The sequence below is a fragment of the Leucopleurus acutus genome (assembly GCF_964270905.1).
Source record: "Leucopleurus acutus genome assembly, chromosome: 1".
NCBI lineage: Eukaryota > Metazoa > Chordata > Mammalia > Artiodactyla > Delphinidae > Leucopleurus > Leucopleurus acutus.
In genome coordinates, this window is record NC_139142.1 from 186173511 (window position 1) to 186201347 (window position 27837).

The window sequence follows — 27837 nt, forward strand, 5'->3', positions numbered from 1 at the left end:
CAACGTTTTTAAGGTGAAGAAGGTAAAACAGCAAATTCTCATCTTAGTGACAACATAATTTCGGAGGATATAAAATTAGTTTAAAAAATACGCCAATATGTGGCTTTCAGGAACAAAAATTTGTACTTCTTTGAAAAACCTTTAACCAATAATTTTTATTAAAAATGTATTGCAGATTCACTCTGTTCACACATTTGATGCCTAGTTTGGAATTCAGGTTTTCGTGTAATTCACACGATACAGAAGAGGGTTGACGAGCATGTGCAGGATAGTCGGAGAGATCAACTCTCAGTATCTAAAAGAATTACTCTTGGACTTCCGCGGCGGTCCCGTGGTTCAGATTCCAAACTTCCACTGCAGGGGACGCGGGTGCGATCCCTGGTCGGGGAACTAAGATCCCGTATGCCGCATGGCGCGGCCACAGTGAACACACAAACAGAAAGAATTACTCTTAGTTCAAATATCATATTTAGTGTTTATTGTTGCAAGATTGTTCTCACCATATAGGTTTTAATTTTTCACTTCTAGGACTGTGTTTTCGAATTGGGGTGTGTGTGTCCTGGAAATTATAAGCCTAGTAGTGTGTGGATACTACTATATAAGCATAATATACACACACATATATATTTAAGAAATATGTAAAAGCAGTCTACACTTATATACATAATATACGCTGGAGCTCTGCACACACATGTATATACATACATACGTAGGGTCTAAGCAGAGTAGTACGAGAAGGGACACCTAAGGCTTCAAGGTGCACATGACTCTGCTTCTTCCTGGAACGTCAGATTTATTCTGGGCTTTACAGATGAGATATGCTATGTTAAAAATGAAAAGATTTAGTGTAGGATGCAAACAAAATAACATTGATTAGGATATAACATAGTGTTTTACATAAAAAAATCGTTTTTGCTTTGGGCTGAGCTCCCAGTCCCTGGGCCAGAACAAGGGTTAAGCAAGCTAGGTGCCCAGGGGAGAAAACGTAAGGAGCTTCTCACTCTCAGGTGTGGCCCCTGAACTCACAGGACCCTGAGATCAGAGCTCCCTTGAATTCTGAGTCCCAGGCACCTACGTTGCCTCCTCCCCGGGCCCTGCTCTGTACTTGGTGGAAAAGATGGAGAAGGATCGTTCATTTCCTTTTTGAGGTTTCGGTTGGCGCTTGGTTTTTAAATACCCTGTTTCCGTTATCATAATTTTCATAACTTTGAAAATTTGAGATAGCAAGTCTTTGTTGGCTAATAATAATTTATTTTGCATGGTGGTCTGCAGTTTACTGAGGGCTTTCCCCTTGTGTCCTTGAATTCTCTCAGTGGCCCGGCCAGTGGTTGGGGCCACTCTTTTCTTCATGGAGCCAATGAAGACACAGGGGCTCAAAGCGTTCAGGCCACATCACTTGATGGCAAAGCACTGCCTTCATGTCTTCCTTGTCGCAGTTTTTGGTTTAGCCTTTCCCTAATGCCATCTGTCATTTCATGCACAGTGAATTGCAGCTAAATTTCTGATATGTATCCAAACCAGATCACTACCCTTTTATCAATATGCATGGTCATTCCCATAGGACCAATACAGGGTTAGAGAAGCTGGTTTCCAGCAGAAGCCTAAGGAGGGCGTGTATAGTGGAAGCTGACGTAGTGGAGAGACCACCACATTCTAGCGTGTCCAGTGAGCTGCGGAGGGATGTTCTGCTACCTGTGGCCACATAGGCAAGGTGGCTCCACACTGATATAGGAGAGCCCTCCGTTTACTCACCGTGCTCAGCATAGAGGAGAACCACGTCATTGTGGGGCTGGGCTCACAACACCTGGTGGTGCTTCTGAAAGTGTTAGTGAGATTTTACAAATAGGACCGATTCCCCTGCCACTTCCATTGTGAAGACACTTGATACTGTATCCTGTTACCACTGATCTGCCCTGTGTTTCATCGTCTCTGCGGGAGCCACTGTGTTGGTGTCACACAAACCAAATGCCATCCAGACTTAGTCATGCTTTTCCTGACTCCCTGGAATACCAGTCAGTCTCCCATCCGTGCATCCACAGAGTCTTCTGTGTGCTCCTGGTTTGGTATTCTTCTTAGGGAATAGAGATCTTTTCTTATTTATTACTTTGACTTTGGTACCCGGCACCACACTTTCATCAGAGTAGGTTCTAATCGTGATTTGTTGAGTTGATTTCTTCTCAGTTGATTAAGTATTGCAGAGAAGCTACATCCTCATAAAACTACATGCCATAAAGGTGTTTTGGTTTTTTTTTCTGAAACACAAGATAAAGGATATATAAGATGACCAGAACATATCCTTTTTTTAACAAAATTTATTTTACTGAAGTATAGTTGATTTACAATGTTGTGTTAATTTCTGCTGTACAGCAAAGTGAGTCAGTTATGCCTATATACATTCTTTTTCATATTCGTTTCCATTATGGTTTATCACAGGGTATTGAATAGAGTTCCCTGTGCGATACAGTAGGACCTTGTTGTTTATCCATTTTGTGTATAATAGTTTGCATCTGCTGATCCCAAACTCCCAATCCATCCCTCCCCCATTCCCCTCCCCCTCGTCAACCACAAGTCTGCAGAACATACCCTTCTCAAAACTTCTATTCAGTTGCAATTCATATAGTCACTAATTTGCTGCCAGTATTTGTATTAATATATGAAAGTTTTCCTCAAAGATTCAGTCTTCCTCACATGGAGAAGGAACTGCTCTAAATGTAAATTAATGTCGTATTTTCCTGTTACCTCCTACACAACCACAGTTCTTTTGATGGACTATATTTGTGCTATTTAGTTTAAATATTTCTGAGGAATATCCATATACACACATTCATACACACAGGTGTAGATGAACTTTCCTGAGCGTCATGTCTCTTATTTTCAGTAAATGTTTTTATGTTTCTCTTTCTCTTCACACCAGCTCTTTGAGTCCAGACGTCGATCCAGTTCTTGCTTTTCAACGAGAGGGATTTGGACGTCAGAGTATGTCAGAAAAACGCACAAAGCAATTTTCAGATGCCAGTCAATTGGATTTCGTTAAAACGCGAAAATCGAAAAGCATGGATTTAGGTAGTGAGTACGATCTCCATGAACCTCTATCTAAATACGCTTTAGATGCTTTCAGATGAAAATCAATGGTCCCAAACACATGTCTGTTTACTGTGAGCCATAGAGAAAATAAATGCGAAATGAGGCAATTTGGCAAAAATTAGTTTTTCTCCAAGTTTGAGATAACCGTACTTCTAAGTGGCATGTTTACATCATGTGCAATATGCTAATATATATGTTTTCTGATGAGAAAAGAAACAAACACATGTGCCTATCATGCTCTATTCATGTATCTTTACTTGAAAAAAATGAAATGTTTTAACACTTTGGCTGCTGAAAACCAATTTCATTGGAATATGACTTGGTTGGTTGTGGGGACGCTCGAACCAGGAGAAGCAGTTTTGGAGAGAAACCATTATCTCAATCCATGTCTAGAGTTTGGTTACTTCCTCATATTTTCCTTCCATTGCTGTCCTTTAAGGTTTATTTGATAGAAACTCTTATGTGTTGATAATTAAGGCCTTTAAGTGGAGTCATAATTTGAGAGCATATTTATTGTAGAAAGTATTTGGAAGCAAATGAGAGGAGGAAAATAATCCTAGTTGTTCAATCAAGCACCAATCAGGTAGTGTCTCTTTTTAAATCCAAATCCACCAAAAACCAAAACAAACAAACAAATTAATTAATTATATCCATACACCAATTGAATGATTAGAAAAACCTTCGTTAATCAACTGGAACGTATTTATGCTGTTCTCTGGTGGCTGTTTGTACTTCGAGACTAAAAACATTCATTTATCCCATGCAGAAAAGAAAAATCGGGCGATTCCTTGCCTCGCTAATTGTGATATGCTAACATATCAATAACACACGTGTCTGTGAAATGAGATGACTGGCATTGCATGGAGACACTGCTTTTTTCCCCTTTTTTTTTGATTATGAATGTTTGCTTGATATTTCATATATTTTGCATGAAATATTACCTAAGAATTATCACCTAACTGAAAAGATCTGGGAATGGTTGAAGCATGTTGGGCTGTGGGACTAACTGGGCTAACCATTATACATTTACCTTTTAACAGTAGCTGACGAGACTAAACTCAATACAGTGGATGACCAGAAAGCAGGTAAGAATGGACACTTAGACTGTTGCCATAGAAACTGTGGTCCAAGGAGCTTATCATAATTGTAGAGCTGCCAATCACATAGCACGTAAACATAAATATTCCAGGCTGGCACGGATGTTTTCATAGTAGGAAATCAAACGGTACAAGAAAAGGAAAATTTTCTGTGAGAAGAAATTTATCACTGTAGTACATACTAAATGGAAATATAATTTAGTGCTTCAGAGACACTAAAACAACCTAGATCTTCTTAATTATATTTGTGTAGGAATGTTTTGTCACAATTTATAAAAAAAAAGTCAAAATCCTGAAAACGTGATCTCTTAGGGTGGATTCGTTGTTTCAGAGTCATCCATCTGATGCTTAGGTTAACATCCAAAACATGATTCTCCAAGTGGTGATTTTCATTTGACGGATAATGGCACAAATATAAATATTTTCACTGAAGGACCGTGTCTAGTATTGCTCTCATTAGTCACTCAGAAAAGCTTAGATCTTTTTCTGATGCAAGCATTAGTTTGTAGTTACCTAACATTGAATTAGACTATATATTGCGTCCTTATCTTTGTGAACCCGCTTGAAGGTTTTGTTTTTGTTTTTTGTTTTAATTTATTTATTTTTTGGCTGTGTTGGGTTTTCATTGCTGCGTGCGGGCTTTCTCTAGTTGCAGCGAGTGGGGGATACTCTTGGTTACGGTGCGCGGGCTTCTCATTGTGGTGGCTTCTCTTGTTGAGGAGCACAGGCTCTAGGCGCGTGGGCTTCAGAAGTTGTGGCTCGCGGGCTCTAGAGCACAGGCTCGGTAGTTGTGGTGCGTGAGCTTCAGTAGTTGTGGCTCGCGGGCTCAGTAGTTGTGGCTTGTGGGCTCTAGAGCGCAGGCTCAGTAGTCGTGGCACACGGGCTTAGTTGCTCCACGGCATGTGGGATCTTCCCGGACCAGGGCTTGAACCCGTGTCCCCTGCATTGGCAGGCGGATTCTTAACCACTGCGCCATGAGGGAAGCCCTTGTTTTTGTTTTTGTTTTTCTTCTTCTTCTTAACTATTTAGGGCTTGCTTCTAAGATGCTGCCTAAATCATTCCGTAGAAACAATGGATTATTTTGAACTGGGTTTTACATGATAGTAGATTTTACATGTTATTTTATGACAATGATCAGAGGAAAGTCTTTATGTGTAATTAAAGTCATGTGCTTTGTACAGTTGAGCGTTTTGATTTATTATTATAAGTTTGGAATAGAGTTTTAATTATTCGAGCTCCAGTATGATTTAGTTACACCACTTAGCACTAATTGGCTTCAATTCACCTTTTTAACCTGCAGTAGTAATTAGTTTTAGGCTTCTTGAAAAATGTGTATCCCACGTACATATGTAAAGATAATTGTGGACGTGGTTGGAGTTGTCACATTCTGTAAAGATAGATTGTAAAACCTACATCCGATAAATCATGGGATTAACTGTAGTGCAGGGCAATTAACAATAGCCTCAGCCCTTATTAAGTAGTTATTTCTTTTATCAAAACAAAGCATTTCATTGGAATTCTGAAGCAGGGCTAAAGAAAAACATTGTTTGATAGTTTACATATGTAAATTAGTCATTCGTTTTTGGAGTTAATGGTATTCAGTACTTTTCAAGAAGTAACCCCTGTTCAAGTTAATGTTTATAAAAAAACAAATTGAGCTACTCAGATTAAAGAACATGACTTCATATAATATGCCAATTAGGTAAAGTAAGGAAAATAGTTAATTTAACCAACTCACTAACAGGAAAAGAACAATTTATTATGATTAAAAAATAATATCCAGATTTCAGCTGAAAACATGAAATAACTTTCATGGTGAGAAGGCAGATTTTTATCATCTAATTGAATCATCTGCTTTCTTAGTGCCTTAGAATGTTAGTTAGATCCTAGATAAAAAGCATTTATAAAATACTATATGTGATCTATCTTACCGAATTAAATTGGAAAAACTTGGGACAAAAAATTATTACATAGACATCAAAGTACTTTCTGGTCTATTGCTTTTAAATCTACAATGAATAAAATATCTACGCTGAATCCTTCCCATCCTCCAGTATGAGACAGTGAAGAGATTTTCAGTTATTTTTCTTTCTTCACTTCACTTGAATTGCTAAGATTATCATGATTTTACAGTTTAGTCCAAAGGTTTTTGGTAGAGTCACCGTGGCATTTTAGTGTAGATCATCTGTCTAGCTGTAAGCCTTTCATAATGAAAATTGAATTCCATTTCCCTTTGCCCTTGCAAAAGGCATCCTCTCCTTTTTTTTGGTGAGAGAGGTATTAGTAGGTAAGAGTAGAAAAATAGACCATAGGAAAATAGTATGATCATGATTTCCCCCTTTATTCCTGGATTTAGGAATCTTCTATGATATTTGGGGGGTAAATTTACTTTCTGCAAGAAAAGGAGGAACAGGAATAAGAGAATTGTGTTTCTAGTAGTTTAATCCTTGAATATAAAAAATAAGCAGAGTGTCCTAATGACCTGAAAGATTTATATAAGGAGCTTCAAAATACTATTTTTAAATTATTATTTTACATTTAAAGTAATTTAAAAATTATTTTAAATTATTTAAAAATTATTTAAAATAATTTAAAATTTAGAGACATTGATTTTTTTGTGTGTAAATAAAACTGCTCTCTTGCCCCTACTTTATATAGTGAGAGATATCTTCAATTTTTATTGCTGCTAAATGATAAGTTTATGATGTTAGGAATCTCAGTGATCCTCATTTAGGAATCTTATTAATTTATTACTTAACAAAATCTCTGTTAAAGTTTCTTTGACAAACATACCACTTGCATGAATGAAATCCATGTTATAGATCAAGAGTCAGCAAGCTCTTTCTGTAAAGAGCCAGGGAGTAAATATGGTAGATCTTATAGACCAAACAGTCTCTGGAGCAATTACTTAATTCTGATGTAGTGTGAAGGCAAGCCATGGAGGATATGCAAATGAATGGACATGGCTGTGTTCCAGTCAGATTTTCCAGATTTGGCCCACAGTTTGCTGATTGCTGTTACAGATGCACAAATTATAGATGTTTTGAAAATTTTCAACCATATGTAAAGACTAGTTTATTAACCTACCATATACCCAATACCCACCATATATAATTATCAACATTTTGCCAGACTGTTATACTACAGTGTTAAGAATTTAGAGAAAAGAGTAGATAGGTAAGCTCCCAGTTATGCTTACAAAATATCTATTGCTTATTTGGTTACAATTCCATCATTTTTTTATCCCTGATTTGCTTGTGTTTTGTTTCTTAATAAATACATATATACATTTATCTATACATATATCAATATTTATATACATGTAATATATATACATTTATTTGAATAAATACTCATGCCATATCTGAAATTATTAAAGCATTTAGTGCTCTGAGTATCTTAAGTCAAATCTCAGCTAACTTTTTATGCATAAATTATGTTTTGTTTTGTTTTGTTTTGTTTTGTTTTGTTTTGTCTGCGTTGGGCCTTCATTGCTGCATGTGGGCTTTCTCTAGTTGTGGCGAGCGGGGGCTGCTCTTCGTTGTGGTGTGCAGTCTTCTCATTGCAGTGGCTTCTCTTGTTGTGGAGCATAGGCTCTAGGCACTCGGGCTTCAGTAATTGTGGCACGCAGGCTCAGTAGCTGTGGCACGTGGGCTTAGTTACTCTGCGGCATGTGGGATCTACCCGGACCAGGGATCGAACCCGTGTCCCCTGCATTGGCAGGCGGATTCTTAACCACTGAGCCACCAGGGAAGCCCATAAATTATGTTTTTATGATAATCTTTACTGGAAGTATCAAATCTTCATTGGAGATATATGCATAGATACATATAGATACATACATGCATCCGTACATAAACATGTCCTTTATGAAGCCAAGAAGGTACTGAATATTTGCCTTATAAAAGTTTATAGGACCTAAATGAAACTAGTAAGTTATGAAAATTGATAGGCGTGATTTATTCAGAAAAAGATCTTGCTAGTGCTAATTCTAGAAAATGTGAACGTAAATGTCCCTACCCAGGAATCATCTTTTCCCATTCTCTTTGATTCTTTGATTTCTTACTTTTTCTTTCATTCTTTGGAACAAAATTCATTTTCCTTCCTGTGACATGACTTTTATGGGTATTTAAAACATGAACTTGTCAAAAATTATAGGGCTCTCAAGAGAAAAAGTAAGATTGATCATCCTAGAAAGAAATATTTCTTGTGAATTTTTGTCATAAAATAAATAATCAAATATATACAAACCTGCATGGAAAAAGTTAAATAAATCATATTTTTCTCCCAAGCACAATGATTTATAGAATATTTTTTCTTTTTTAGAGTCATCTGTCTGCCTTTCTGCCTACGTTACATTTTAACATACTTATTCTAACTTAAAACTACCCCATTGTGAAAATCATGTGAAAGGTGTCATGTAAATGAATCTTAAAAAGATAATTCTTGTTTTGACTCTCCCAATTTAATTTTTATTCTGTTTTATACTCTGAGCAATGGAAAGCCCATGTCAGAACTATTTGTCTTCTAAGTGATAACATATCAAGGCTACTCCTTAATTATTGATCCACATATGGGCTGATGGCCCCACATGGAGAGAAACTATCCAGCCTCTCCTTCCCTCCCCCCCCCCTTTTTTTTTTTTTTTTTGCACCTGTCTTTTTAGCAGTGTAAGTGAAGAACTAGTTCTATAACCTGGATTGCCCAGCTGGGGGTGGCTGGCATTTCAGCCATCTAGACGCTAAATCTACCTCTGAGTGCCAGGTCAGGCAGTGATGGATGAGGTTGTCATAGCTGGTTAAAGAAATCCATTTTGATTGCATTCTAAAGCTTGGTTACCATCTTGGGACTTCCTGCCCTAGATCCTCAAGTCACAGAGCCACATTTTTTTTTTTTTTTTGGTATTTATTTATTTATTTGGCTGCACCGGGTCTTAGTTGCAGCACAGGGATCTTCGTTGTGGCATGCAGGATCTTTTTTTAGTTGCGGCATGTGGGATCTTAGTTCCCTGACCAGGGATTGAACCCAGGCCCCCCGCATTGGGAGCGCAGAGTCTTAACAACTGGACGACTAGGGAAGTCCCCAGAGTCACATTTTTAATCCTCTGAATTCTCCCCTGCCATCCTGTGAAATTTTCTTGGTAATTGTGATGTCTTGTTCCTTCTGTTCATCACCTGTTTCTCTTTGCAGGCCTGGAGATCTAAGTACTCACATCCAGCTCTTGAGTCCTCTCTCCCTTACTTCTCTCTCTCTCTCTCTCTCTCTCTCTCTCCCTTATATAGTTTGTTTCTATTCACATTTTGTGTTGCTTTTCCAAGAGAACTACCATTTTCCAGAATTAGGTTTCTACCTGGTGCCAGGGTGCCCTGTTTCTATGGGTGACACGTGGTCTCCTGTGCTTTTCTTACTCGCTGAGTTGTCCGAACTTGCACCATGATGAGGAAAAGGCTTGATGAAACTCATTGAGGTGAAAGTTTCACTTCCATCTTGTAAATAACTTTAAACTGCCAAACAATGATTTCAGCTACATTTTGAAGCTTACTCTTGGTTGCTTCCCTTAGCCTTCTCATCATTCTGCTTTTCAAATGAGCTCCTGGGTTATTCTGCCTCTTTTATATTATTGACATAACTTGGAGCAAATGATTTGACAGAGATTTCATCTGTTAAGCTAGAAATGGAAACTAATAACGCAGAGTGTTTCCTAATGAGAATAGAGGAAATAGACCTACTTTAATATACATTTGGGAAAAGTTAAAATTAGTTACTGTTACTTTACTTTTTATATCTTGCCACCCACATTCCAGAAGTTGACGTTGAGCAAATAATTTATGTGCCTGATATTTTCCACAGTCTGTAGATATTCAGACATGTAATTTTCTCCACTCATTCTAACTAAGATTTTGTTTTTGCAAACCTCCAAGGTTCTCCCAGCAGAGATGTGGGGCCTTCCTTGGGTCTGAAGAAGTCAAGCTCTTTAGAGAGTCTGCAGACAGCAGTCGCTGAGGTGACTTTGAATGGGGACATTCCTTTCCATCGCCCGCGGCCGCGGATAATCCGAGGAAGGGGATGCAATGAAAGCTTCAGAGCTGCCATTGACAAGTCCTATGATAAACCCGTGGCAGATGATGACGATGAAGGCATGGAGACATGTGAGTTTACAATGTCTGAAAGAGTGGCCATGCCAGGCGTCTCTATAGAGCAGCAGTTCTTAAAGTGTGCTCCAGGGAACCCTAGGGGTTCCCGGCATCCCTTCAAAGGGATCTAGGAGATCTAAATTATTTTCATAATAATAAGAAGATGTTATTTACCTTTTTTACTCTTATTCTCTCACAAGTGTACAGTTGGGTTTTCTAGAGGCAACATGTCATGTGATATTGCAATAGACTGAATGCAGAGAAGATAGAAGAATCTTTTCAGCTAGATATTAAAGAGATTTGCCATTGTTCTCAATAATTGTTTTTGGAAAATACAGTGGTTTTTTTTGGTAAACACCATAATTTCTGTTAACATGAAATCTATAATTTTTTATAAAGTAATTTGTATTTTTTAACTTTCTCAGTTTTAGTTTAGTAAATATTGATAGACATAACCCACATAAAATTTTGAGTCCTTAATAAATTTTAGGAGTATAAAGGTATCCTGAGACCAAGATATTTGAAAACCACTGCTGTATAGTATGTCTTTAATATATCTCAAACGAGTACATGTAGCCATCTGTGATTTTGATAACATATTTTTGTTTTGTTTTTATGAATTCCTCTTGCTTTCCTTGAACTGAGCTAGCAAGACATATTTGTGTATGTGTATTTCCAAATTGCCAAATATTTTAAACCAAGATTATTGAAAGTCAAAGGTTACCATGAATGAGCAATGTGTTTTCCATAGTATATTGAGAAAAAAGTAACATTTATAAATACGTACAAACGTATGCTTCAGGGAGTTGTCACTGTAGTTAAATATTCATGGTATAAAAATAGCCATTCAATTTAAACATAAGGAAGAAACTCAGTAGTGTATTTACTTAGAAGAGAAAGGACTAGAGTCCTAATAGAAAAAATTGTTGATTAACTTACATTGTTCGTATCTACTAAATCACATTTTAGTTTTCTAACTTCAAAGTGACTCTACCCATCTAACCATTGTAAGAAAAGCTAGAGGGGGGGAAAAAAAAGAGAAGAAAAGCTGGAGACACCACTGCCCAAGGTTAAAGCAGAGATCATTTAGGTGGATTGTAAACAATTACAATTTAACTTTTGGGTGAACCACTTTGATCACACGTACCTAAGGAAGACTGTGCTGGGGAAGGAGAGTTTGAAATGAAAATCACATTCTGAGGAGATTTAAAGCAAAATTATATAATCTTTGCCTATCAGATATAATGTGTTTCGGAAGATGAGTATTTCTGCCATAATGTAACACCCAAAGCAAAGCTTAGGAGAGGATCACTGCTTTCTCCCCCCAGATTTCTCAGTCTAAATCTGGGCAGTTGTTCACTCCATGCAGCCAGTGATTTCAAATATATGCAGCTCATTGCTCCCAGATGAAGAACATATTTCCTGTTTTTGCTGCCAGTCCTGGTCTCCAAGGTCCTGAGTCATATGAGCTTTCGACCCTCTTGGGTTTTTCCTGGAGTATCAGTGGTTCCTTGCCAGCCTTACCAGTATTACTTGTGCCGCCTTTCTAGGGTGGGGACCCTGTATCACTTAGAGATCTTGCCTCTGTCCTGGGTGCATATTTAATAAGAGAGACAGTGCTTCGGCACCTCCGTATTTGTTTTTGTAAGCACAGATTATGCTGCTGAGTTTTCTTGTTCTGGTTAAAATGTTATTTAAATTCCCTCATGAATGCAATTTTCTCACATATATCGCTTATTTGAAATATGCAACAGGGGATGGAATAGCTATCAGTACCAGGCATGTTCTTAATTCTGTGGCCTCCAGAGCTTTCCACTGGTGTGAACATCTAAATTTGTCCCTCTATAAACTTAGTTTCCTTTTTTAATTGGAAAGGACAGATTTAAGTATTTTATTTGAAAACTTTTGTATTCAACTATCATCAAGACAAAACCAAGTAACTAGACACACTACGATTTGTGAAGGGCAGGGAAAGTTCTGGACGAGAGCTGAGAGAGACACTGTGACAACGTGCACCTGCGACCACAAAGTGCTGGGTTTTCCCAAAGTCCTGACTTTAGGATGTATTTTTCCAGACCAGTCTGGTGAACTTTGGATATGGCCAGAGAAAGACAACTCTTCTACATTTCAAATGTTTGCAGTGCAGGTTGTCAAAACTGTGTGAGTAGGGTGACGTGAGCCTGGGGTCCAGATGACTTACATCCCATCCACATTCTTCTCACCCATTTGGGATTTGGGTCAAGTTGCTCAACATCCTTGAGCTTTAATTCCCTCACTTGTAAAACTGAAGCTTTGGACGCCCAGGTCACTGATGCTCAGATTGTGTGTGGCGGCGGCCAGTGAAGAGTGGAGCCTCAGTGGTCTCAGGGAGTCGGGAAGCACATGGGCACCTGAGTGGGTGGGCTCTGTCAAAGTCACCAGCCCCCCCGCACCCCGCTGTCGCCTCAACAATCATGTGTTATTTATTGATTTACTTATATTTTTTGAGGGGGGTGCCGTGCGGCTCGTGGGATCTTACCCAGGGATCACACCCGAGCCCCCTGCAGTGAAAGTGCCAAGTCCTAACCACTGGACCACCAGGGAATTCCCAGTCCTGGGTTTGTTTTGTTTTGTTTTGTTTTTGCGGCCTCTCACTGTTGTGGCCTCTCCCGTTGCAGAGCACAGGCTCCGGACACGCAGGCTCAGCGGCCATGGCTCACGGGCCCAGCCGCTCCGCGGCAAGTGGAATCTTCCCGGACCGGGGCACGAACCCGTGTCCCCTGCATCGGCAGGCGGACTCCCAACCACTGCGCCACCGGGGAAGCCCTGGTCCTGGGTTTTTAAAATCACTTTTCATACATTGTAGTTCTTTGTCAATTTTAAGTTTAAAAAAAAAGGAAGTTCGCAGTTTTCCAGAAAAAGTTTGAAAAGCTCCGGTTTAGATGGTTCCATTTCTGAGGTCCTTTCCAGTTTTAACTTTCCATGACTCTGTTTCCCCCTTCACTTAGTGACCTCCGTCCTGCCTGCCTGCTTCTCTCATTGTCTGTAAAGTCCACGAAGAAAGACACCACCGTGTCTTATTCCTGCGTAACCAGGCTCAGAGCTCTGCAAAGCGTTGGAGTCAGTGACTGACTGTGACATCAGTAAATGGACTCCTGCTTGACTAGCCCCACTGTTTGTGAGAGACACACACCCAGACACAGCGAGCCTCAGGCTGTGGGGCTCGGGGCAGCAGTGACATTTCACTCCTCCTGCTTGTGTCCCACGCTGGACCTGCATGTCTGAGACCTCCAGTGCCTCAGCAAACTGTTTGTTTTTCTTTCAAAAAAAAAATCTCTCAAGGCTGGTGTTACTGCTGGTGGTCATGAGACTGTCACCTTTACGTATGACTAGGTACAGGTGTGAAAAGGAAGCCCCGCTTGCCTAGCTCCTCCTCTAGTTCCCTAAACACCATCCTTTTCCGAGTCAGGCTGTGGATTCTCACGGTGTGATCCACACACTCTCTTCCACCGTGTGCATTTGCGTTTCTGCTTATGCTCCTCATCCTCTGCTTGTGCTTCTCCCTTGGGCATCCTTGCCTGTGCCCCCCTCACCTGTGCGGCCTCGCCCAGCATCCTTGCCATATGGGAGCTGTCCCCGGCCACATGTCTAGGCCCTGCCGTCCTCGTGCTCTGTGGGACACTCCGTACAAGAAAGGGCCTTGTACAAGGGCCTTTCTTTTACGGAGGTGGGACTCCGGGGACTCAGTTACGGCCGCCGTTAAATTAAAGATGCCGAGTCACTGTTGAGCGGTGCTCTGTAAGAGGACCCTGTCTGGGCAGACCGTCTTTGTTAGATGGCTGTCGTGTGAGGATGCAGTCCGTGCACCCTAGAAACATGGGGGCGGCATTACCTGTACCACCCAGCTGCCTGTTTCTGTCCTGTGCAGCCCTTTCCCACTTTACAGGAAAGGCGCTTAGGCAGAGGCCTGGTTGAATGCTGTTGTCAGTCGGGTTGAGGTCCTCCCGGGTGACTCTCTTTCATGGCTCGGAACAGGCTTGCCTCTTCTCAGCAGCATCGAGATTGTGGCATGCACACAACAATGGGGGCCAGGAGACTGGTGCGGGATCCATGTGGTATCTGGTATCTGTCATCTTCTGTAACACTTACGTGCTTCCTGTGGAGATGGCAGAAGCCAGTGTTTTTGTCTCTCATTTAATCCATCTGGCCTCTCCACATTGTGTGTGTCTGTCTGGATCAAGATGGAGCTTTGTATTCTGGGACCCATTATCTCCGAGGTCCTACCTGTGTTTGACAGGTCAGGGCATCTACAATCTGCTCCCTCTTCTATGCAAATCACACTCCCCGCCTGGCTCCCAGCAAGGAGCTCCTACATCCCCCATAATAAATCAGTTTCTGTTGGAACCAAGAACATGGATGCTATATAACATTGCTTTGTGTTATTTTTGAAAATACAGAGTCCCATTTTTTTTTCTCTATTAAAAGTTGCCAAATTGTCAGCCTTACTATCAATTCAGTAACAGCTTTTTGTCCAGGTCAAGGAGGTGAAACACAACAAAACCGAAGACTATCCTATTAATTGTGCTTCTCAATGTTAAGATCTATCCAGTTTACAATTTTAAATGTGAGAACTGTGTGCCTTGAAAACATAGAGCCAGATTGCTTTTGAGTAGCTTGCCTACTTTCTTATAGTACTCTTAACAGATCAGAAAAAAAGCACTGCTCTAAAATATACATAACTTAGGTTAGCAGTGTGAGATTTGAAGAAACTGAATTTATGTTTAGTAAATCAGCTAATCTGAAAGCTTCCAGGAGAATTTTTGTTTATTTTATTAGCTTCAAATAGGATACTGCATGAATATCTCAGACTTTCTACTCTCAGCATCCTCCACATTTCTAGCCACCTTTTGTCATTACATTTTGAGCAAAAAAAATGCAACCTTAAGATAAGGTTGTTATCTTAAGACACCCCGTTAGATTACTGTTAATCTGTAGTGGAAGAATTCAGTATAGGGGTTTCAAAGTCGAAGTACTTTGTAAAAGATTTCCCATTTGATTAATCTATCTTAATGGATAATTGGGTGTTGATCTATAAAAAATATTTGTTCTGAAGGGCTGGGAATAAGAATAACCTGTCTTATCCTCTTATGCCAATTTGTATACTTAAGTATCACTTGCAGTTTAAGAAAAGGAGCTTTGATTTTAGGAAATTTCTGAATGCAGTAGAGCTATAAGCATGTGAAGTAGCTGAAGCTGTCTATTCCTTACATTTCTTTTTCTAAGTGAAAAGTAAGTTAAGCTAAAAGTATGATGAAAAGTCACATCTGAAGTGTTTGAATTATAGAATCCTCATTTTAAGCATTTTTTTAATAAGGAAAAAGTATGTAAATAGATGACCAAGATCGTACTTAGGGACAAAATCATAGAATGCATGCCTTCTGATTTGTAGTCCTGTGAGTTTTCTAGAATATGAAACAAATTTCTGAGTGGGATAAGCCATTACACTGAAACTACTATAGAGTATGAATGAGTTGTAGTACCTAAAATCTGATATTTAAGCTCTAAGTTCCTGAGGGGCTGTGGGTGGTTCAACCCAGTGGATAAACTGACACTTGAGAAGCAGTGTGGTTAATGGTTAAGGGCCATTGTAGTGCACAGGTTACCATGGCACCAAACCGTGGGGGACCCACTCAGCCCATGTGGAAGTTGAGTGGGGTGGGAGAAGGCTTCCCGGAAGAGGTATTGTTTTAGGTGAGTAATATTGCTTGAGTGGTCTTCAGTGGGTGCGTAGGAAACATAGGGAGCCGGGACCACCTCTGGACCGCCATCATCCTGTTAAGGTTCATGTATGCACTGCGGGTGAGGGCATAGTGAGGAGTGAGGTTTAAGACGTAGTCAGAGAACAGATCACAGACAGCCTCGTTTAAATCATTTTTGTTCATACTAAGGACCTTAAAGAGCATTTGAAGAATTTCAAGTAAAGGAATACGCTAGTTAGGGCTGTATGGGATGGCTTATTGGGGATGGGATGGTAAGTAGCAGTGTTGGTGGCAAGACTGGTTCTATGATCATAATGCAAGACTCCAGGTGAGTCACGATGCTTGGCAAAGCCAGAGGAAAGGGAGAGACTGCGTTTACATGCTTAGCATCTCACATGTAAAGATGGATGATGATGACGTGATTTTTCTCATTAGTACCTCCAGGCCCAGAAACTTAGAATCATCATCTCACTGTGTAATCACTCCATTACCGAGGTTTCTTATTTTTTCCCCCATGAAATCTCCTAATTTTTCTCCTTCTGTCCAATCTAGCCCCAATCCTCATTTTTTAATATCTGAAGTTACTATTAGGATCTCCTAACTGGTCCGACTGTCTCTACATTGGCTGAGTAAGCTCTGGGATCACACCGTCTTCACAGTCCTTCAAGCTCCCGTGTGCATTCTCTCCCAGACCATGCACTGTCTGTGAGGCTTATCTTCTCACTGCCCTGACTGTCCCCTACCCTCTTGTGTACATTGGACTATCATCTTCCTTCTTCAAGACACTTGTTCCCAAGCAATCTAGTTTTCCTTTGATTTTCTAAAGCCCCAACTGGGTATGGACGCTCCCCGATTTACAATGGTTCCGCTTAGGATTTTTGGACTTTACGACGGTTCGAAAGTGATGTGCATTCAGTGGAAACCGTACATCTAACTTTGAACTTGGATCTTTTCCTGGGCAGGTGATATGCAGATCCTCTGTGGAGATGCTGGGCACTGGCAGCAGCCGCAGCTCCCAGTCAGCCACGTGATCACAAGTGGAAACAACCGATACGCTGACAACTGTTCTGGTGTCCACTTTCAGCACTGTATTCACGAAATTACATGAGACATTCAACACTTTATTATAACCTAGACTCTGTGTTAGATGACTAGGCTAATGTCAGTGTTCTGAGCACATTTAAGGTAGGCGAAGCTAAGCTATGATGTTCGGCAGGTTAGATGTATTCAGTGTATTTTTGACTTACGGTATTTTCAGCTTATGTTGGGTTTAACAGGCCGTAACCCCATCGTAACTCAAGAAAAATCTGTATATAGATGTATCTGAGACTTTTTAATATAAAATATTTTTTTAACATTAAGAAATTTTGTGGATCTCGCAGTTTGGATTGTAGGGCATGGGAGTTGAGAACACTGGCTTTTAGGGGACAATTGTTTTGATTTCTCAGTAAATAGCAAAACAGAGCACTGCTCTCCATTCACTGTTTCATCACATTTGCACATTTTTATGTTGTTATTTTTTTTTGTTTTTGTTTTTTCACTTAAAAGAGTCAGAGCAGTGGCCTGGACACTCTTTCCTTGACACCGTAATTTTTTTGTATATTGTTAAAATATACATTTGACACCAATTCAGTCCTTGATAAAAATAGAATTCTTAGTGGCAATTCCAACAGCAGGGTTATGAGTGCTACCATTTTCATTGTGTAGCCAGTCCATTGGGTCTGTTGAAAGGAAAGCGTTCAGCTTCTTTATACATTGTCCCCTGTGCACAGGAAACAGTGTCTATTGTGGACCATCATTTGTATGCGAAAATCAATTATACACTGAAAGCAAATTTGCAAGCGTTCGGAAAATGGAGGGTGTGATCCTCATTGTATTTGTTCTGCAGCATTCTCCTGGGCAGGGGGGATAGTGGAGGTGGCATTCTACCAAGATCTTCCGGAACATTTTACCTGTTTGTTTGGAGGGATGCATTAAAGAAAACTTTAGACTGTGAAGTAGAAGTAAAGAATGGTTTTTGATAATAAGTCTTAAACTCTTTGGAAGTGTGGTTTTATTGTTTTTGTCTCTCAACTCCTTACCCCAATGTAAACTAAGAGGTTGGCTTTTTTTTTTTTTTAATGAAATAAATCTACTTTTAGAAGAGTGGGTTTTAGGAATCATCTATTTGAACGTTCCTCCAGTTGCTGAAAACCCTTCTCTAAGCCTGCTGATAAATGTCACCCACTTCCTTCATGGCTTTTTCTCCTTTCACCATCACGTTCTCCGTCACCCACTTCCTTCATGGCTTTTTCTCCTTTCACCATCACGTTCTCTGTTCTTCATAATATCAGTTGTTACTCCCACACCACATTTTAGTATAAAAGCTTCTTCATTCTTCTTGCCAGCTTTGTGTGTGTATGTGTTTTTTTTTTAAATGTTCTGAAAAAGCTAAGTTTTTCCATTGCCAAAAGCTCATCATTCTAATGTTAAAAGTCAGGGTCCAGGAAATCAGATCCTATTACTCAGTACCATCTGTGTCACTAGCTGTTCATTTCTTACATCTTTTCTTCCTTCTCCAAAGTCAAATATTCAACTAAACTAAGAAACAAAAATAATATGTGTTTACATATATAAAAATATATATGTGTATCTATTTATTTTATTTATAATAAAATGTTCTCAAATCCTGTGCAGGATTTGCAGTGCCTGGGAGTTCAGTCCTCATTTATTTTTAGTACATTGTATCTTACCTAACATTAGTCAATAGAAGTTGGTAGTGGTCAGTGGATTTGCTAAGTCTAGTGAAATTTTCCAATTACTGATGTCTCACTTTTTAACTCACTCATTTTAAATTTTAAGCAGATAGATTCTGAACACTGCGTAATCCTGTGTCCAGTTATTACGTTTAATCCTTGGTCTTCCAAAGTAAATTGGAAATTACTCAAGAATATGTGCTTCTATTATTAGATCTTTCTAATTCCTAGAGTAGTTCTTTCTAAACAGGGAACAGTAAAGGATGGTTTTCATATGATGGGCTCTTTGTTCAGTCCACTCAACAAATATTTAATAACACTTCTTTGAGCTATGCCCTCGGAGAAGAGTACCTGCTCACTGGCAAATAAGAAGTAATGCTGTCGTTTTCATTTTGTATTTCTCTGTTTTGTGTTTCTCTGGTTGTTTGTACCAATTCATTTAACACTAGTAACAAGTCTGAATAAATAATTCTAGTAAAATTGTCAAAGCTGCCTAGAGTGACATTAACCGCTAAATCTTACACTTGTGATAAATAGTACTGTGGTTATTCCACAGCTGCTCTAAAGTTTGATTTATATAATGTACCTATTAGGATGCTTTCCGCTGCATTTAGTAGAAAACCCAGCTCAGACCAGCTCAAACCATGAGGAAATACATTGTCCTACATAACTGGTTCTAGAGTTGGGTAGCTTCCAGGATTATTGATTCCACAGCCTAACGGTGTTATCAAAGCCCCGCCATCCTTCTGACCCTTCTTCCACACTGTCCACAAGTCAGCTTAACCTGAGGGTAACCGCAGGGCTCAGAGGCCTCGTGCTTTCCTGATCACGTCCAACTGAAGGGAGTGAGCCATCTCCCCACGCATGGAATATGTCCATTCGGGGTGATGGGGCCATTCTTGGACTAATAACACTGGACTAATAAATCAACAGGGGCAGGGGCCCATAGGTTGGTATAAATTTAGTAATGAATTCACCCCTTGAAGCTGGGTTGCATTCCTGAACACAATCAGAGTTCATTAGGAAGAAGAAACGGAGAAGTGGATTTGGGATAAGCAAGCAATGGAGATCATTACAGTCCCAACAGTAGTATTGCTTCTCAATGGAAAAAAAAAGACCCTGTGGCTTAGAGTCAACTGTTGACAATGAAATGTGTGTGATGACGAGATCAAAGTGTTTATTTATGGCAGAAGCTACAGAACTTTGAGGTTCAGTTGACACCTAAGGTCATTTTCTCCATAATCGTTACCACGTATGTGCTCAGTCTTTTCCAGACTTCTCGGTGACCCAGTCCTAACGTGATATCTTGCAGAACTGAGTAGCTGAATTTGTCGCACGGACTAGAATTTTAATTGAGCTGTATTTGCATCTGTTGAAAACATGGTAATTAGGTATGTCTTAATTATAGAATGTGCTGCCTGAAAGAAAAATAAGCAGCTTCACGTTATACCTTCTTTAAAAAGAGAAACTTGAAAGTATCTGTTTTTATAGGTAATCACACGGGAAAGTAGCTGATAATGAAGTGCACAGAGCAGAAATGTTAGTCAAAAATAGAAATTTCCATTTGTTTGGAAGGAGGTAATCATCTTTCTTTGTGCAGACTATCTGCAGAAGGAAAGCAAACAATCTGCAAAGAGCAAAATTAAGGAGAAAAAATGTAAAATTTATATAGCATTTAAAATAGTCAATTACCTAAATGTAGGTTTATGATTAGTCCGTGCATTGTAATTTATTTATGAACGCCATCAATCAAGCCATTTACGGATGATATATTACCAGTACTTTTCTTACTTGAAAAATTGTTTATCTGAATATCTTTTGTAGTTTAAGAGAATAAAAATATTTTATGTACCTTATTATAAAGGTAGTATCAAATGTACAAAGACTGGTTTTAAAACTGAAAACAAAATCTGACCATCAGTGACCTTGAATACATACATTTTTTTAAAAAAATTAAGCACGTGTCACCAATTTACTTAAGCTTTTAAAAACCACAGTAATTCTGCCTAGGGATGGGGTAAAGTGAGATTCTTATTTTTCTCTATCAAATAATTTTAGCGTTTGAAGCGTACACAATGTAATACTCTAAAAGAACATCTTATGTTTATGCATATGAAGGCACATGTTGCTAAATATTTTTAATTAGTTGGCATTCAAAGGGGTTAGTTACATGAGTACACCCCCAGAAGAGTTTCTGTGATAGTGGATTATCTAAATCAGAATGTTCAGAATAAGCATAGAGAACTCTCAAATGTGCGAGTACGATTGTAAAACAGTCCACTTGCTCGGGGCAGGAAACAGAGCGGGGAGTTTTGATTTTTATACAATGAGGTTACGAAACCTGAAGTTAATAAATGACTTAATACTAATTTTCTCTGTTTCACCCAGTTTAGAAAATAAGTTGTTTTACATACACCAGGAAATGATTGTGAATATGAAAGGAATTGGCAACAAATGTGACTTCAGCATATAGTTCGTTGTGAACGCGCTGCCTTTATCCTGTGACGGAGCCAAGAGCAGACATATGTCCCGTGTGCCTCTCCCAAAACTATTAGGCAGAAAACTAGCAGAATCGCTACTGATCTTTCCATTCATGATTTATGACAATGGTCCCTGTGGAAGACGAAGTCTTTTACGTGTATTGAGCTCGTTTTTTTTGTTGTTTATAGTCCCAGACATTGTAGGGGGCCAGGCAGGCCACTGGATAATACGTAGAGCCCAAACAATAATAGCGTAAAACTCTACCAGAAACTGACGAGAGCTTAACCAAGCACAGTGGCCTGCCTGGGGTTACTGTTACCGGGGTGTGGCATGTGTTGTCAGGCTTCATTAGAGGAGCGTAGACATTGTTCTGCAGCTAGAGGATGGTGATGTGCAGAGGTTGGTTAAAAGTTTGTCTGGTTGGGATAAAGTCACGAGTCAGGCTCACCAGTAGTCTTCCAGTTAAAACAGCCATTTACGGGCAGCCGCCGTCTGCTCAGCAGTCCTCATTTTAGAAGTTTAGGGAATGGGGAACGGACCTGTGATCGTATCATATGAGAAGTGCAATAATAAAAGTTTGTACAAAGCACCATGGACGGATAGGTAAAAGGAGTTTTGTCTGCGAGACTTTTAGAATAATCACCAGCGTCCGTTTATCTAACTTGAGCGTACCGATAGACACACCTAGGTTCTGTAGTTCCCGGAAACTTTTGAGAACTGTTTTATCCTGATTTGGTCCATTACCTCAAAGTTGAGGCCACACCCATTTCCCATAATGTGGAAGCCATGGTTTACCATCAGTTAGAGCACAGCCAAGTTCAAGGGTGTTTTCAGACAAGATGCTCCAACCCTGCATAAGCTATATTTACATTTTCTTGGGGAACGCCCCTTGAAAAGGCTACACAGCAAGCCCCCCGGGCCAGGAGTCTTTCCCTGCTCTCTGTGCACCACACAAAAATGACAGCCTTAACTCAGCATTTATTTGTAAGGCTATGGATTTTCACTAGCAACGCCCATCTGAAAGCTGTAACTGGCTTTCTCTAACACACCCGCACAATTCCTTTTCCATATGAACTGACAGAGAGAGAAAAAGAAGCAACTTTTTAAAAAGCTGCCTTGTCTCTTGCAAGAGGAGAGTGGCTTCCAGTTAGATACCCCAGTGCAGAGGGAGGCCAGCCTTTCTGCTCACCTCTGTGCTTGGGAGCCAGTCCTCGAGTCCCTGTGCACATTTGATTGAGCTTCTGGAGTGATTTCCTCAGTAGCAGCTACAAGTCACGGAGCTGAATGACTGCAGGATTGACAGTGGGTTTCTTGAGATGCAGTGCTGGCTGCTGGAATGATCTTCTGGGCAGACCGTGGAGTGACTGGATGATAGATGACCAACATCCATGCTGTATGAAGCGTGGAATTGAGCAATCACAGAGTTGATCAAAGAAATGCATGAAGGTCTGGCTGAGGTACAATTGTACCAGAAGAAAATAGTAGAGCGAGCCCCACGCTGGCGGTGTGCTGGCCCCAAATCTCTCTGTTTCCTCAGCAAGAAATGGAAGAGGTTGGTCTAAATGACCTCCAGAGTACCTTCCGGATTTAGACACAGTGGTATTTTTACTCTTTGGCTGTACCCAGGGCATGACCTGCTGGGATGGGAAATATGTTGGCTTGTATTTTTAATCAAATGTGAAAACAAAAGAATTCTACACTTTTTCTGTTATTATGTTAAATAATTGGCACGTTGTAAAAAACTGAATTACTTGGTTATGGTTGTGCCATCGTTTGATAGCATCTTCTATGATCTGTGAGGGTTTAATAGCAGAACAAAGATACTAAGATTGTTTTTTAATTTAATTTTTATTTTACATTAGAGTATAGTTGATGTACAATGTTGTGTTAGTTTCAGGTGTATGGCAAGTTGATTCAGTTATACATATACATTATATCCATTCTTTTTTAGATTCTTTTCCCATATAGGCTATTACAGAGTATTGAGCAGAGTTCCTTGTTCCCTGTTGATTATCTTTTATTTTTATTTTATTTTATTTTATAAATTTATTTATTTATTTATTTTTGGCTGTGTTGGGTCTTCGTTGCTGTGTGCGGGCTTTCTCTAGTTGCGGCAAACGGGGGCTACTCTTGGTTGCGGTGTGCGAGCTTCTCATTGCGCTGGCTTCTCTTGTTGTAGAGCACGGGCTCTAGGCGCGTGGGCTTCAGTAGTTGTGGCACGTGGGCTCTAGAGCGCAGGCTCAGTAGTTGTGGTGCACAGGCTTCATTGCTCCACGCATGTGGGATCTTCCCGGGCCAGGGCTCGAACCTGTGTCCCTTGCATTGGCAGGCAAATTCTTAACCACTGCGCCACCAGGGAAGCCCTGATTATCTGTTTTATATATAGTAGTATGTGTATGTTAATCCCAAATGCCTGATTTATCCCTCCCCCTGCCTTTCCCCCTTGGTAACCATAAGTTTGTTTTCCAAGTCTGTGAGTCTGTTTCTGTTTTGTAAATAAATTGATACTTGTATTGTTTTAACTGGTCTTCTTATACTCTTGATTTTGTGTGTTGCTAACTCAAGTGCTGGTGGAGAGGCAAGACTGAATTTCATTTGAAGATATATTAATTTGATCTAGAGGTCAGTTCTTTGTGAAAGATTTCTAACTGTCTTATATATTTCTCTGTTAGAAGAAGCGGAAAAACACTGATTCAGACTTTATTTGTTGATGCAGGGGGAAAATGACCTCAGATTTCAAGGGGTAATCTGGAACCCCAATAATTCTTATCATCGATATATTTGTAAGAACAGCTGAGGCAGCTAATCTGGAAAAAGGTTTATGAGAATGGCTGTTGATGTGTGCATCTATTGCTTCTTAATATAGAAATTCCTAAAGTTCTTTTGTAGGTAGAAACCTACTCTAGTTACTTGTCATTCTTTCAAATGCAAAAAGTTGGGGGTATGCCCTTGGACCACATGCTTACGAAGTGTTGCTTCAAAGGATGGAACGTCGTTATCACTAAGCAGAGCTTTTATCTGCAAAGTTCAAAGGAGTGTGAGGCTGTGGATTTATGCCTTCGTGTCTCCATCCACCTCTGTTCACCTGCCATTGTGTCGACCGCCATGCAAAATTATTTTGGATTAGAACATTCAGGAGCGTTGGCTTATGACGTTGGCCTTTGAATGACAATATAAGGAAAAGTTAGGCTGTGAAGATCCAGTGTCCTCTACGCAGAAATCAAAGGGTCATACGTATTTGGGAGGCTGAGGAAAGGAGTCCTGTGCTGACACTGGTGTGCTTACGAGGGAGTGGTGCAATCGAACAAAGTCGTCAGCGGCTGGGGCGGAGCTACACCATCCTCACCCAAGGAAAGGAAGCTCTTGGCGAGGGGCTGCTCGTCTTCTTTTCGCCAGTGTGGTGCACAGGACCCTTGGGCTTGGCTGTGTGATGAGGGCTTGCTTATCCCCCCCAGCAGTACAGGCTCTATGTCAACGCGAGAGAATCCATCCGGCCCAGGAGCAGATTACGGTTACTGTTACTATTACCGTTACTCTCTTACCGTTGGCCCATCATCTTCACGCAGGAGTACACACGTGCATAGTAATCATCCACACCACGCGTTCATTCTCATTCATGCGTTCATTCTAATTCTACTCAGAAGTAAACATCCTGGCAGGCCTAGTTGGAAATGTGGGAAAGAAAACCCTCACACGACTTCAGCCTCCTTATTTTTGTCCCTTTGGTTCCCTGTGTTCCTTATCTTTTCTGTGTGTTTGTTTCCTTCCAAGTGGAAGAAGACACGGAAGAAAGTTCAAGATCAGGGAGAGAGTCTGTCTCCACAGCCAGCGACCAGCCTTCCCACTCTCTGGAGAGACAGATGAATGGAAACCAAGAGAGAGGCGAGAAGACCGATCGGAGGAAGGAGAAAATGGGGAAAGAGAAGAAGAAGGACAGAGACAAGGAGAAGGAGAAGATGAAAGCCAAGAAGGGGAAGCTGAGGGGCCTGGGAGACATGTTCAGGTAGGTGCTGCCAGCCAGGGCCAGCCGGCCCCCGTGTGAGTGCCAGCCCAGTGCAAGCACAGCTTTGACGACCTTGTCTTTGAGGTCAGTGGAGATTCTTCTCTAGTTCCCAGGCTTCGCTGCTGTGTTTTTACTTTCTTAAGGATTGCACTTGAACTATCTCAGACCCTTTTAAAGAGCCTGAAAGATGCTATCTTGCCAACCATGTAAATAACTGTGGAGAGGAAGGAGGGCCAGAGACAAAGGGCCCTCACAGCCGTGTTTGTTCTTTTGTGCGTGTGAACAATTGTTCATTGTTGAAGTTGAACATCGAGCCCAAGTTAGTGGTAGCATATAAAGGTTCATTAATAACAAGTCTAATAAAAAAAAATGTTACAAATAGAGCTTCAATTAAGCTGTGTTGATTAATGTAATACTTATTACTTCAGTCGGTAAAGATTTCATTAAATGCAGTCTCTGGCTGTTTCCTGACAGTTGTTTTTGTGCCCCTAAATTATACTCTAGGATTACTTAGCATATCATTTTTTTACAAATCGTGGCTGCACAATAAAAGTGACAAGTCGTTCAGAAGTTGCTCTGAAACTCTCCCATAAACGTTCATTGGAGGTGATTTATAATATTCAGGTATTTAATGTTAAATATAAAGATTGCTTGATTGTTCCATAAATTAAACCCCTAAACATATCAAGATGATGGTTTAAAATTGAAAACAGATGGCATAGCCCCTTGACTCTTCAAAAAGTAGTTATCCTGCATTATGAATCCCTTCCTTTTAGCTTTTTATTAATTGCAAAATGTGAACAGGAGTTTTTATTTTCATAGAATTTCCTGATTTATGGTCCTGAGGTTGACCTCAATAACTCAGGGAGTTATAGATAAGTCAAGGCCGTGAAGCGAGGACTCAGGCCCAGCCTGCAGGCTACATACATACCAGATGTGTCCTGTGGATGTCTGGCTAAGTCAAGTGCATGGAATAAGTAAACTACAGACACAGATCACACACAGCCCGGCCCATTGGCAGTATCAGCTTTAACTTAAATACGGTTGCATTTCCATATTCAGTGCTTCAGAACACTGGGATTTGCATCCTTTCACACCAGAGTTTTTCTTGTTTATATACCGCTCCTCCTGAATGCATTTGCAGTCAGATCATCTTTCATCATTATATTCCGTGTCCAGGAACACTTACGGATGGAATTGAGCTAACTGCCACTTTATTTCAGTTTCTGTGTTAGGCAGAGGGCTTCTCACTCTATATATGCAAACTGACAGCTGGTAATCAGGCACCTACATAATGCACAGAAATAAAGCTGTTGTCTATCAATTAACATTGAGGGAATTTGCACCCCTGTTTTCTTTAAATCAGAGAATATGAAGTAAGAGGAAACCTCCCCTAGGATATACACATCCCGCCTGGAGCCCAGTCTCACTTCCAGGTGCCCCCCGCTCCCCCGCCAGTGAAGTCTTCCTGAAGGCTAATGGCTTGTAGGTTTCCTTCATCGGCCAACATTTATCTGATGGGTTCAGTGGTCTGTTCTTATTGAATAAAAAAGTAAGCAAACTTCTAGGTTGCTTATAATTATTTTAGAAATTATACATTATTTTAATTATACATTATTTTTTCTGTAGCTTGGGACTCCAGAGTAAGAGAGGCTTTATGTTAGAGTTTTCTTTTTGGGGCCAGAGGAGTGGTGAGTGTGGGGACCATGGGGAAATATATATTGTTTCAAAGGGACCCTGAATGCAACCCAACCCAGCCCCGATTTTACTAAAAGTTCTGTAAAACACTGTACGATGTTTTCTCTAGATCAAATTCTACAGATTATACCTCTAACACGCAGTGAAAGCCAGCTTTGTGATAAAGAAGTTGACCCATTTGTAACTTCAAAGGCCTGAGTATTCTTAAAAATCAACTTCTGTGTTTAAGTGCAGGGGCTGAAGGTATTTTCTAAAAACTGAGCTCGCAGTCCCCAGTGTTTAGGAATGGCTACTGAGAAAATCATGGGTGTCCACACGTTTCTGGGACCAATTTGCTGGAGTCAGCCCGTGTTGGCTTGTGAGGGTCAATTGTTCAGTTTTTAGAAATTTTGCCAGTTGATTGTTAAACACAGCCATTGTTAAAAATTGGATAAGTTCTATAAAAATCAAAGGTAATTAAAAACTCATCACTTCCTAATTATTTCATTACATTTCATTATGATCTCTGCTTTTGAGGTTATTTACGCTCACTGTATTGGCACGGTGCTGATACCACACGCTGGCAGCTTAAAATCAGCCGTGTTGGGGGTACTTACACCCCAGGAAGTGTATGAATTCCACAAAACAGGGCTTTTTCTTCCAGGAGAGCCACATACCACCACATGGAGAATGCAGAGATATCCTAACAGGTTGCAGTATCTTGTCTAGTTGCCTTGAATGTGGCCATCTTCTCTCTGGTTTCCCTTCGGGAAATGGTTGAAGCTTGCGAGTATTCCTCCTTGAAAAGAAGTCGAGAATCCTTCATTAGACTAACAGAAGCTTTTTGTTTGGTTGTCTATTGCCTCTAACTCCTTCACAGCATTATGA

General features: G+C 40.2%; 1 protein-coding gene across 14 annotated transcripts in view; it reads left to right on the top strand.

Annotated features, from left to right (window-relative positions):
* PARD3 (par-3 family cell polarity regulator) overlaps positions 1 to 27837 on the top strand; it is a 634176-nt gene that overhangs the window by 397455 nt on the left and 208884 nt on the right. For 4 of the 14 annotated variants that reach the window (XM_082847455.1, XM_082847463.1, XM_082847468.1 and 1 more), the window contains 4 exons: positions 2915 to 3066; positions 4125 to 4169; positions 10103 to 10330; positions 25041 to 25272. In XM_082847455.1, the coding sequence (XP_082703581.1) occupies positions 2915 to 3066; positions 4125 to 4169; positions 10103 to 10330; positions 25041 to 25272 (657 nt within the window). Of the gene's footprint in view, positions 1 to 2914; positions 3067 to 4124; positions 4170 to 10102; positions 10331 to 25040; positions 25273 to 26901; positions 27560 to 27837 lie in introns of those variants that run through there. The other 10 variants (XM_082847466.1, XM_082847467.1, XM_082847456.1 and 7 more) reach the window with 6 other exon arrangements.